The 13681-nt window shown below is 40.4% G+C and overlaps 1 protein-coding gene across 1 annotated transcript; it reads right to left on the bottom strand.

Annotated features, from left to right (window-relative positions):
- Positions 1-12946: 12946 nt before the first annotated feature.
- Positions 12947-13588, bottom strand: LOC127224805 (interferon alpha-3-like). The gene has a single exon (XM_051187970.1). It carries the CDS (start codon positions 13586-13588, stop codon positions 12947-12949), a length of 642 nt encoding a protein of 213 aa, XP_051043927.1.
- Positions 13589-13681: the final 93 nt, after the last annotated feature.

Raw genomic sequence — 13681 nt, 5'->3', positions numbered from 1 at the left:
TCCCTGAGTAAAGCAGGAACAAATACTTAAACAATATAACTATTACATATACATACATGTAAATCCCTAAAATAGAGGTAGAGTATAAGTGTCAAGACAAGAGGTAGAACTATAAAGGGCAGCAAGATAAATATCCCAAATTGTATCAATATACAAAATGTCTTGAATACAAGAAAAGTATACATACATAGAATATGGTAAAAAAATAATGTGCATAAAACATTGTAAGTGGAAAGATTTAACACAATATAACAAAATATAAACTTAATTTTACATAGCTTACCACATAAGAATACACAACAATGTAAGCTGTAAAATACTATCTCATTCTTACTCAAATTCTCAAGAAAATAGCTAATCTACCTATATCCCATCTAAACCATACGTTTCCAAACCATTCCCTATTCCTGTCTAAAAGATAAACCCGAGTGTAAGCATCACCCAATCCCAAATAACTAAAACCAACCCAAAGACGATGACTATTATCCCAAAATTCCAAGGGTAGGGAAAGGGGGCATCGTCATATTAAGATTACTTTCTGTTGAAATGGGACGATGATTGTTCCAATGGATCCTGTAGGAAGAAAATTTTTAGCAACCAAATTTTTCAACAGAACTGGCTGTGACATATGTAGTTAGTCACTGTGTGGCAGAAAATTCTTGACTGTAGTTCTATTTGAAACTCTGGCCAGGGTGTAATAAAAAGGTGCACCATTACAGCTAGCTAGTCATGAGTTGTCTCGAGCAAAACAGTCTCAAACCGGTTTTAGGGTGATGTTTGTAGTTCAGATGCATCAGGTTGAGTCAAGTGGAAACGATGATGTGGGGCCCCATCTTCTTTCCGGAGAGTTCAAAGACTGCTGTTAGGAATTGTTATTTTTCCTTGTGGAAAAGTTACACATCAATATTAAAGTAAAATTTTTAAGTTTTAAGGTATGCATTAGGGAAAGACAACAATAAGCATTAAAAGTATGTGAGAAAATTAGGATTTCAGAGAGAAAATTGCATATAAGATATGAGTCCCCAGATTTTGTTTTCTTCTGCCTTACACCAATTGGCTTCTTTTTTTAAGGCAGAAACCATGAATTTAATCTTAACAAAATGCTTGAATTTAGAGAAGGAAATCCAAATCCAACTCCAAAGCCAGCATTGGTTTACAAAAATTGGGACTTTAGGAATACTAGATAGTAGAGAGAAATAGATTTCTATATAGAAATAGTTTACTACAATTAAATATTTTTTTTTTACCATATATCAGATTTTGTTTCCTTAAGTGATTGTTTTTGAAGAGCTGTCTTCTCTTTTGTAGGCACCTATATGTTTAGTGTTTTTTGGCTGTTTGATGATAGGTTTTCTCTGTTTTTTTGTAAAAACAAGAACAGAACACTTCCCCTACCTTTGAGAGGCCTCTGCACACTTCATAGGACCTAATTTGTTGGATGACTTGTCATTTTTCTTTATTAAGATGTTTCTCTTGTTTAACTCAAATCTTGATTAACTTAGATGGTATCCATAGTTTTTTTTTTCTGTAGATACAAATGCAAAACCCCTACCCCAACGTAACACATACCTGCTTTCCATTCTGAGGTCAGTACACTGGCTGATTTAGTTTAGAAGTTTTTTCTACTGTCCAGTGTTTTTCTGTAGCTGTTTTTTCTTTTTTATCAGCATTAAGAAAGTTTAATGTTAATAAAGCATTATGTAATCTGTGTTTGGGTGTTTTGGTTCCTCCTGCCTGTTTATGGAGCATTTCTTTTAAAGTACGATTGGATCTCTCAACCACTGTTTGTCCTGTAGGATTGTGTGGTATACCAGTTATGTGCTTTATCTTGTAATACTCAAAAAACTGTTTTAATTTGCTGGAGACATATGCTGGAGCATTGTCAGTTTTTATTTGTGCAGGTATGCCCATAATGGCCATTACCTCTAAAAGGTGTGTTAAAACAGAATCAGCCTTTTTAGAGCTCAGAGCAGTAGCCCATTGAAACCCTGAAAATGTATCTATAGTGTGATGTACATATTTTAATTTTCCAAATTCTGTAAAATGAAACACATCCATTTGCCATATTTTATTCCTATTTATACCTTTAGGGTTACTGCCTGGTGGTAAAGGAGTTTGGTTATAGAATGAGCAAGTAGGACATTTTCTTACTATTTCCTTGGCTTGTTCCCAAGTGATAGAAAAATCCTTTTTTAAACCTTTGCTGTTCACGTGGTGTTTCTTATGAAACTCTGAGGCTTCTAGCACACTTTTTATCAATAAACGATCAATTTCATCATTGCCTTGTGCTAGAGGACCTGACAGACCCGTATGGGATCTGATGTGTGTTATATATATAGGATGAGTCCTCTTTCTGATAGTATCTTGTAACTGTATAAACAATGAAGTTTAATTCTGTATTGTCAGGAATAAATTCTGCAGTCTCAATGTGTAAAACGACTCTCTCTGCGTATTGAGAGTCAGTAACTATATTGAGGGGTTCTTTAAAATCCATAAGTACCATAAGAATGGCATACAATTCTGCCTTTTGTACAGAATTGTAAGGGCTTTGAACCACTTTGCTAATTTTTCCTGATTTATATCCTGCCTTACCTGATTTGTTTGCATCAGTGTAGAATGTATGAACTCCAGAAATAGGTGTTTTTCTTACAATGCGTGGAAGAATCCAAATCATTTTCTTTATGAATTTGATTCTCTCAGTTTTGGGATAGTTGTTGCTAATTGTTCCCAAAAAGTTACTGCAAGCTCTCTGCCAATATTCGTTATCTTTCCATAAGGAAGAAATTTCCTCATTAGTTAAAGGTACTATAATTTCTGCTGGGTCCCTTCCTATTAGCTGACGAAGTCTTAATTTACCTTTTATAATCAAGTCAGAGATCTTTTTTATATATGTTTTTAGTTTTTTATTCTGTTTATGTGGTAGGAATATCCTTTCTAATATGATATCTTCTCTCTGCATCAAAATCCCTGAAGGATATTCTCTAGATGGTAATATAACCAGAATACAGTCTAGGTTTGGATCCACACGGTCCACATGTGCTTCTAGTATCCTCTTTTCTACCCATTTTAATTCCTTCTCAGCTTCAGCTGATAGTATTCGTGGACTATTTAAGTCCTTATCTCCTTTTAGGGCCATTTTCAAGTTTTTCAAATCATGCCCTTCTACTCCAATTATGGTTTGCAGTTAAGAAATCTCTCCTAGTAATTTTTGAAGATCATTAAGAGTCTGGTAGCGATCTCTTCTGATCTGTACTTTTTGTGGTCTAATTTTCTGTAGACCTATTTTATATCCTAAGTAGTTGATAGACTCTCCTTTTTGTATTTTTTCAGGTGCAACTTGTAATCCCCAGCGAGGTAAAACTTCCTTTACTTTCTCAAACATTTTTTCTAATATTTTTTCCTTTAGAGTCAGCTAACAATATATCATCCATATAATGATAGATTATGGATTGTGGAAACTGTTTACGAATTATTTCTAACGGTTTTTGTACGAAATATTGGCACAGGGTGGGGCTATTTAGCATTCTCTGTGGCAAAACCTTCCATTGATATCTCTTCACCGGTTGAGAATTATTATAATTAGGTACCGTGAAGGCAAATTTCTCTTTGTCTTGTTCTTGTAAAGGTATAGGGAAGAAGCAATCCTTTAAATCAATAACTATAATAGGCCATTCTTTGGGTATCAAAGAAGGCAAGGGCATTCCAGGCTGTAGAGAGCCCATTGGCTGGATAACTTTATTGATGGCTCTCAGGTCTGTAAGCATTCTCCATTTACCAGATTTCTTTTTGATCACAAATACAGGAGAATTCCAAGGGCTGGTTGATTCCTCAATATGTCCAGCATTTAGCTGTTCCTGAACCAGGCTTTCTAAAGCTTCTAACTTCTCAGAGGTCATAGGCCATTGTCCTACCCAGACAGGTTCCTCTGTTAGCCATTTTAAAGGTAGGGCTTTTGGTTCCTCTGTTTGTTCAGCATTTGTATTTTGTTTTTGTACTGCCTGGATATTTGGTCTCTGTTTTGTATAGTACTTAACAGTATTCTTTCCACAACCATGAAGTCGTCTATGGTTCCTATCTGATACTGGAGGAATGTTAATCTGTGTATTCCATTGCTGTAATAGATCACGACCCCATAAATTTATCACTACATCAGCCACATATGGTCTTAACCTCCCTCTCTGTCCTTCTGGTCCTATACTCACTCCACCCATGGCTCCACCCCCAATGGGCCTGGTCAGTGCCACAGAACTATCTCCCTACATTCCTGCTCTAATTTCTCTTTCTCAGATCTCTGATGATGTTGATAGCTAACTATGTGAGTTGTCATCTACTGAGACTATAGATGCTTTCTTTCCCTGACGATGCCTGGTAAATTATACATCCATCCAGTGATTTACAGTACTAGCAAAATAAAAATGTTCATCTTGTCCTGTAAATACAAAAATGGATATTTCTTTGTATTTGTGATCACTGAAACATAATTTTTAAAATTTTTTATTTTAACATAACAAGCATAACTTTTTTTTAGATATAAAGCTGTTGGACTGTTACCAGCATTTCTTATTGGCTAGCTCTGTCAAATTTTTAAGAATAATAAAAAATGCAGGCTTGGGGTGTATTAGAAAGGAAAGCAGGATTAAATTGAAATAAAAAAGTTTATTTTTTAATATTTCTTCTGGATCATATGGTGACCCAAGAATGCATACATAATGACATATTTCTCAATTCCCCTGGAAACCAAAAAAAGATTGAATTATTTTGAAATTTTCACCTAAAATCTTTTTTTTAAAGATAGCCTGAGAATCTATGCATCAAACTGTAGGCATCGTTTAGCAAAATGGACTTCCAAAGAGTTCTCCCTCCACGAAACTGTCATGCTTTAGCATTGTTCATAGTTCTGTTTATTTACAGTGTCAGCTATTGTGCTGGCACAAGAAAACCCAATTGTCTTCTACTTCAGGATTTTCTGTAATTATTTCTTGGGGACCCAATATCCTGTTACCTAATAGGAAAGTCCTTTTAAAACTTAAAACTAAAACTTAAAGATCCTAAGCCTTAAGCATCCTATTTAAATCTTTAAAGGATAATGGTCACAGTTGCTTTAATAGGTTTTGTTTCATAGTTTTGTGCTTTCCCTTAGTTTAACAAAAATATCAGACTCTGGCAAGGAAGAAAAGTAGGCTGTCAGAGCCTATCTGTTGAGCACATTATTTTATATAATATTTTAAGATTCTAGTACATAATTAGTAGTGAATGGACATCAGTTTGACAACTGGAAATATAGCTGTGTCTGGGGACTTCTCTGATGTCAGGTTTGCAGAAATCGGTGCTCAGAGTGCAATGCAGGCTTGAACAAAGCCTCTTCCTAACTTGTCAGCTACAGAGTGCAGCCCTAGGCAAACTCGAAACTCCATATGAATAACTCAGTATCATGTCTGGAACTTAATGTTGTCATTTTCTTTATAGGAAATACATTTATCCTTTATTTCTGATACATTACACTTTATTCAACCCTTCTCTAGGACTCAACTTACAGCTAAATACTCATAATGGCCCTGCTTTGCTAGCAAATGATTTGAGAAATTTTAATATTAGTCATGTTACTGACATCCCTTACTATCCACAGGGTCCAGCTATTGTGGAATCATACCACCAAATACGAGGTAACTAACTAATGAAATAAATAAGGGGATTTTTACATCCACCTAAATCCCCACTTATTAACTATGCTAACTTTAAACCTTAAACAATTATTTGCTTGAGGGGATAATGCTTTTTATGCTGCCCTAAAGTGTTGTGCCCTAAAGGGGATAAAACCTAAAGTATATGTTGAATAAAAAGATCTAGAAAATAACAAACAAAAAAGTCATGATTTTATATTGGGAGAGTGTGGTGAGATATTGTTTATGGTTTATTAAAACTTGCCTGAAGATTCAGAAAGAAAAGTTAAGCACAAGCCATAGAAGCCAGGCACACACCTTTAATGCCAGCAGCCAGAAGCTAGGAGATGGTGGTACACACCTTTAATCTGAGGACTCAGAATTAAGAGATAGATGTATCTCTGTGAGTCCAAAGCCACCCAGATCTACATGAGAGTGAATCAGTCTAAAAGAGAATTATAGCTCATGCCTTTAATCCCAACATTAGGGAAGTATATAAGACAGAAGCAAGGTTTCAGAGAGGCTTTTCATTCTCCAGTCACACTGAGGAGAGGCAGCAGTTTGAGACCTGGTGAAGAGCTCATTTGTAAATCAGCCCTTTAAGCTTGAGCTAGTGACCAGCTGCTTTGCTTTTCTGAATTCATTTTAAAGCTTGAACCCCAATATTAATCTCTGGGTCTTTTATTTATTCCCGTTACAGGAGAAGTTATGCTTCTATCTTTCCAGAAATGAACAAACTCCCAGATGGCTTCTGATCAGATGCATTCAATCAGGACATACAGGGATTACCAAACAAATGAACAATCTGAAGTCAGCTGACAAATCAAAAGGACATTCCAAGAGGAAGATGAAGCTTGTAAGTTGGGAGGACATCAGGACTTTAACTCATCAAGCTGAGACTTTGGGGAAACAACAAGGACTGATTTCAGGATGATACCTTTGTGTTTACTGACTGACTGTATTACTTATTAACACTCAGCGTGTCAATGCAGAGTCCAAATGCCTTTTGTCGGGGGCAGAGAAGGGTGAATAAAAGCAACATATCTGTGATAGGATACAGTGTGATATTGTTGTGCCTTGCTGAAGATTGTTTATAAAGATTTATGTGGAATAGGTTATGAACATGTTTTCCCGCCGGCCTGGTCCATGAGCCGCGCCAGCCCCAAATAACACACAGAGACACTATTAGATATAATGTTGTTGGCCTGTTACTAGTATTACTTATTGGCTAGCTCTGTCTTAAATATTAACCCATTTCTATTAATCTAAGTATTTTCATGTGGTCTTATCTTACCAGAGAGAGGGAATTCTGCTTTCTTGGTCATATGTGTTGAATATCCTCCTATTTCTTCCCCCATCCTCCTAATCTCCTAGTCCCGCCTATCTTGCTTTCCTATTGGCCAACAGTGCTTTATTCATTAACCAATAAGAGAAATATATTTACAAAATGACATCTCCCATCATCTCCTCTTTCCTGTCTAAAATAAAAAGAAGGGTTTTAACCTTAACATAGCAAAATATATAACAAAACAGTTATCAAATAAGAACCACAGTTAACAATATTTAGTCCATTAACATTTAGTAAGATTTAAAGAAAATATTTTATCATCTATCCTATCTTTGTGAGTCTAAAGTCCTATATGTAACTTATCTTTAATCCTAAGGAAAACTATATCCATAACTGTCTATCTTCAACTACATCAAAGACCAGAGGGTAACATAAACTCTTGAATTGACAGAGACAATTTGTTGCCTAGTCAGTCACCTGAAGTCCTTCTGTAATGTTCCATCTTCAGCCTATAGGCCACAGTGTGTCTGGCAGACTTCACAGCAAAGAAGGAAACTTTTATTAAACTGTCCACCTGTATTGGCAGTTTGTCAGTCACTTTTCTTTGTGTCCTGTAGACTGTCTGGCAGACTCTTCATGAAGCAGGAACCCTGTAGCAATGTCCATCTTGTGTCAGCAGTCACTTTCCTGTGGGTACTGCATGTCCAATTTATACAGCATAAAGTCAAACAGTCCAGGCAAAGAGCAGTATCTTGCCCAAATGGCTAGTCTTGTCATATTGAAAGCAAACTTCATAACGCATTTATTTGATGTCTATCTTTCTTTCTCATGCAGGTGGTATTTCCAGGAACAGTTATGTCTCACTGTCAAGAAAAACCCTAAACCACTTTAAATGCCATATTCTGTAAGTCTTTGAAAGGTTTGAAGAATGGCTATTTATCTCAAATACATCTTGAAAACCTAACTAACGTAACTCTAAGTTTTGACTATCATAGGTAATTATCTATAATCTGTACTAAATTATACATTATATTTCTAAATGAGCTATATAAACACAATACCTAAACAAGAGGAGAAATAGACATATCACAATATTGACCTTAAATTGTATCAATAAATGAAAAAACATTTTTTAGACAAAGTATTCATATCTATACCATAATCCTCTTTTAACCTTTAAAAATATTGGTTGTGATCATTAACCATGTATAACCAACCCCACATAAATAAAAACAAACATTTATAAACAATATTTGGGAATTTGGGCATTGTTCTTTCCAAACTGCTTCCTGCTTGTAGGGGGAGCTGTCATGGGGATCCTAAGAAGCAGAAATCCTGGCTCTAAAGTGCAAGCCTGCCTTGCCCCAACTGTTTTGAATGTTGGATCACCTGGGAGTCTGTTTCAGGGGTCTTGCTTGATCAAACCATCTGGAAGGAATCCACAGCTTTCAATTTTCTGTGGAAACAAAAATAGAAGTTCTTTTCCCCAGTAACCTGTCCCTAGACTTCAATTTGGAGTCAAAGCATTTTTAAAATATACAAATTGGATTAATTTAGCAGCATTGATAATCAAGTGTATTGTAGCAATTGTTCCTTCCTTAGGAATTGAACAATTTAAAATAGCATATAATATCCACATTCTCTGTGTACTTTCCATTTTCATGTGGCTTTTTTATTACTCTGTTTCTTGTACTTCTAGTTTTTCATTTTTTGAGACAGGGTTTCTCTGTGTAACTTTGGCTGTCCTAGAATTTACTCTATTCACCAGGTTCACTTTGAAATCACAGAGATCTGCTTGCCTTTGACTCCAGTGTGCTGGAATTAAAGGTGTGTGCCACTGTAAGGAGTAAGGTTTTTCCTCCCACGGCTGGTCTTGTCCCGCCGCCACGCCAGCCCCAATTAACACACAGAGACTTTGTATTAGATATAATGCTGTTGGCTAGGTACTTGTTTCTTGTCGGCTAGCTCTGTCTTAAGTATTAACCCATTTCTATTAATCTAGTATTTCCACATAGTCTCATCTTACCCAGGAGTGAGGTCGGCAGGCATCTGCTCTCTTCAGTCTCTCCATGTTGACTCCTCCCTACTATTTCCTCGAATCCTCCTTGTCTTCTAGTCCAGCCTATCTTGCTTTCCTATTGGCCAACAGTGCTATATCCATTAACCAGTATGAGAACACATATTTACAGAATAACATTTCCCATCAAGCCACCATATCTAGCTACTCTCTCCAGCCACTAATACACACCATTGAATTGTTAGCAATGCTTCTTAAAAGCTGTTTTTTGACACTTTTGATGAGTCAGGAAACCTCTCTTAAAGGAGCTGCACAAATTTCTATTGTCTAGCAAAACAGAGCTCAACTGAGAAAAAAATGCTGCAATCAAGAAGACTGGCTTGTCTCTATTCTTTTGTTTCTAAAACACTTTTTAAAGCTTTTGTTAAGTTTTAAGTGGAAGTTCTTAGTAGCTACATTGGGTGCTATTTTATTATGAGCATGTTTTCCTCCCAGCCTGGCTCCAGAGCAGCACCAGCCCCAAATAACACACAGAGATGCTGTATTAGATATAATGCTGTTGGCCTGTTACTAGCATTACTTATTGGTTAGCTCTGTCTTAAATAGAAACCCATTTCTGTAAAGAATACGGTTTTTCTGCCCTGCCACTGCTGGTCTTTTCCCGCCACCGCGCCAGCCCCAAATAACACACAGAGACTCTATATTTGATATTATACTGTTAGCCAGTTACTACTTTCTTATCGGCTAGCTCTGTCTTAAGTGTTAACCCATTTGTGTTAATCTATGTATTTCCATGTGGTCTTCTTACCCGGAGCCGGCTGCCGCATACTGCTATCTCCAGACTCTCCATCTTGGCTCCCCTTACTACTTCCTATTGCCACCTTGTCTCTCCTATCTTTCTTTCCTATTGGCCAACGGTGCTTTATTATTAATCAGTATGAGAAACATATACAGAATGACATCTCCCATCACATTTCTATTAATCTAAGTATTTTCATGAGGACTTATCTTACCGGAGATAGGACCCGGCATATTGTACTCGTGGTCCTACATGTTGAATCTCCTCCTACCTCTTCCAACATCCTCCTAGTTGACTAATCCAGCCTATCTTGCTTTCCTAATGGCAAACAGTGCTTTCTTCAATAACCAATAATAGAAACACATTTACAGAATAATATCTCCAATCAATAGGTCCCATATGACACCCATTTTGTTCAGTAGACCTCTGAAATTGGTAAATGAAATTGTTAGTAGAACTACTAATATGACAATGAGATATTATCAGAACACAACTTAGGGATGGGTGAATTGAGGATCACAGTTTTACAATTTAGAGCTACAATAGATTTTTTGCTGCTCCACATAATGTTGGCAGCCAACAATTTCCTGGTGTGTGTTGTTGTAATGTATTAGATTTACCCATACAAATATGGTCAAATTAGTATATTATATAAAAGGACAGAATCTATCAAGTAACATTTGAATGGTTGTCCAGGTCAAGATACCAGGGAACAGGATATTGGAATAGTTTCCTTGAGATTGATGGATAATATCTGACTCAATTAAAAGGTCCCTGGTCCTGTGTGCCAAACCTCCATCACCAGCCTGTTGGTCCAGTCCAGGGATATGGGTGTGTTCTTCTTCAGAGTAGGTATGAATGGGTGCCGGAGGAATGTGCCACACAGGCACTGCCCACCTACAGGTAACAGCCTGAGACTGTGCATGATGTCCAGTCTCCAAGGAAGAGCCGAGTGGCACCCAGTTCCAGCAGCTGAGACACTGGAGTCCAAAGCTCAGAGTGACGGCTATCCCGGCAGCCACTAAGGAAGGAGGAGAGTCCTGGGCAGCACAGGCTGAGCTACTTACTCCAGGAAGAGCCAATCTTGCTCAGCCACATACTCTTCTACCCCAGGCCACTTCATGGCTACCGGGGGCAGCCAGCTGACACTCTACCTGGGGATGCTCTGTATCCGCACAACAGCAGCACACAACACAAGGGCAGGTAGTTTTCCAGAAGACTAGGAGTGTGGGAAGCACCACTGTGTCTAAGTTCACAACAACTCCAAACACCGAACAAGACTATCGCAGGGACTCGCAACACAGGAACTGACACAGCCTTGGCACTTTAATGGGGGATCTGGGGGAGCACAGGGCACTGGAATGTTTCAGAACCCTGTGCTCAGTGTGCCCAGCACCTCGTCCACCTACCTCAAGTTAGAGAGGCACAGGCTGGGAGCAAGGGTTGACAGCTGATGAACTGCCTCTATCTGGCTGTGCTACACTGGGTAGTCTGGGCTTATTATTGGCTATGCTACCATTTTAAACAAGCCAGGGTGGTGGTTGTAGTGGCAAGGAGGTGGCATGTGGGTTGCTGATCGTCTTAGGTGTCTTTCAAGTCTGAAGCTGCACAACTGGGCCAGGGATGACCTGAGCCTGCAATAGGCATGGCTCTATGCTCTTGAGGGCCTAAAGGGGGACCATTGGGCAGGGGGGAGGGCTCAGCTCCTACAGGGCCCCTCCCCAGTAGCTCATAGGAAAGATCTGTGAGCAGACTGGCCACAGATAGGTCCTCAAGCTGTGTTTCACCCTGGTGTCGTGTCCTGGGTATTCTGCTTCTGCTGGGGAACAGATCAGTATGGGCAGCCTGGGAAGAAAATGTGACACACAGCTGACAAGGCAAAGGGGACAGAGAAGAGGGGACCCGAAGCCAGCCTTCACTTCTTAGTGGCTCTTAATGGGCATCAGCTCAGAGGCCAGAATGCAATACCCGGTCGAGGGCCCGAATACTGTCGCATCCTGCATGCTGCACGCCAAACCCTGCCATTCCTGGGCCTCCCAGCCCTGGATCTAGGCAAGAGGGCCCAGTGAAGAAGGCAAGGCTCCTCGGCTAGCCAGTGCTGTGTCCTGCTCATCCTGTGCCCTGCAGGCCTTACATGATCGGGATTTTCTCCACTTTCTGTTGCCATTGGGTCAGTTTGTGCATGGGTGCCCTTGCCTCAATGACCCCACACCAACCATCCCAAGACTTTCCCTCTCCCTCCACTCTACACCTTTGACCCCTCCGTTGGCCTGTCCAATGTACTGCTTCTTGAAAGGCACAAAGAGGCTGTGAATGTCAATAGGTGACGTGTTCTGTGAGTCTCAATCTTCAAACCAGGCCCAGACTGACTTTTCACATACCCTCTGTTTGTCACCACAGGAGACATGAAAGGGGAAAGCATCAGAGCCATGTCTGATCACCTTAAAGTATCAGGACCACAAACAGGGTGACCAGGAAGTGTCCTTTGTGATCAAACTCCTGACCCTTCCTGCCTCTGGTCAGCCAGTAGCCTGCTCCGGGCTGGTAGCCACAAGGCACTGTCCCCTGAGAACAGAAGCAGGCTGGCTGGACAGAGCAGAGTCCATTTGTGTCTGCTGTAATCTCAGTACTGTCTAGTCACCTCGGCAAGGTACATCACCACCTCAGGTGAATCGTTGGCCCCTTTCTCCTCTGCAAGAGAGGGCCATCCATCGTGTCAATGCCAGGGACACAGCTGGTGCTGTGTACTTGAAGGCACTTAGACAAGAAAGACCCAATACTTGCAGGGGTTCCATGCCAGCATTCATCCGGGGGTGTCTCGCCAGTTCCTCCTGGGGCAGCATCAAGGAGCCAAGAGGAGCCAGCCTTCTTACTCCAGATGCAGAGTCTTGGTTTACTAGCTAATAGAAGGAAGCAATACCTGCTGACCCTCGGACTAATGGCTCCAATCGGCGACACCTGTAAAAACCATACCAATAGAAAGCCACATGTACATCTCCTGTAGCACATGTCAAACTCCCACCAGGAATTGAAATCAGTCAAAGAGATTTGGAACTATCATTTTATTAGGAAATGGATTTGGTAGCACACCCGGACACACACACACACAATTCATTCACATATTCTTCGTAGATCATGATGTAGAAGATACTTTAAAAAGCATGGATGGACTCAGACCCCTTTCATCTCTTGCTGGATTGGACTCTGCCTGTGCGCTGTGGCTTGAGGCCCTGAGAATGCTGAGACCTCAGTGGGGATTCCTGCATGGCACTTCTTCTCTTCTTGGGGCTTCTCTCTTCAGGCACAGGCAATGCAGAAAGGGCCACTTGCATTTCTGCTCTGACAATCTCCCAGGAGCAAGGGCTGTATCGCTTTCCCTCCAGATAGCTGGAGATGCCTAAGAAGCAGGTGCGGATGGCCAAGGCAAAAGTAGGTGGGCAGGCCTGGCTTTGCTCCGCTGTATCCTCCAGCGCGTGCAGGCCACTCAACAGGCTAGTGAGAAGTTGACCGAGTGCCCTCTCTGGCCAGGCACTTCTGCTAGCCTCTGTGGCGAAAAGGTGGAAGACCTGCCCAAGCATCTTGGAGTGGCAACAGGTGGCTTCTTCTCTCTGCTTCCCACGGGTGATAGACGCGTTCTTCCAGGGACATCTGAAATCGTTTCTGTCCCGCAGGCACCAGACAACCGGCGTGGTTTTCAGCTCTCCTAAGAAGCCTAGAGTTTCAATGCGCTGCCAGCGCAGTCTCCAAAAGGTGCCTCTGTCAAGTGAGCAGGCTGTGCTGCAGTCCAGCATCAACCCCAGCAGGAGAGCAAGTACAGGCACCATGGCCAAGCCTAACGATTCCGGATCTGGCCGGCAGGGTGCGCGCGCTCGCGTAACTCAAGGCTCCAGGCAGACCCATTGAGCCTGGAGATCTTG

Source organism: Phodopus roborovskii, unplaced genomic scaffold (assembly GCF_943737965.1).
Source record: "Phodopus roborovskii unplaced genomic scaffold, PHOROB, whole genome shotgun sequence".
In the NCBI taxonomy this organism is placed as follows: Eukaryota; Metazoa; Chordata; class Mammalia; order Rodentia; family Cricetidae; genus Phodopus; species Phodopus roborovskii.
The sequence above is the reverse complement of the archived record's forward strand: the minus strand, read 5'-3'. Positions and strand labels throughout refer to the sequence as shown.

Coding starts and splice junctions, on each gene's coding strand:
- LOC127224805 (XM_051187970.1), bottom strand. CDS start 13,588: ATGGTGCCTGTACTTGCTCTCCTGCTGGGGTTGATGCTGGACTGCAGC.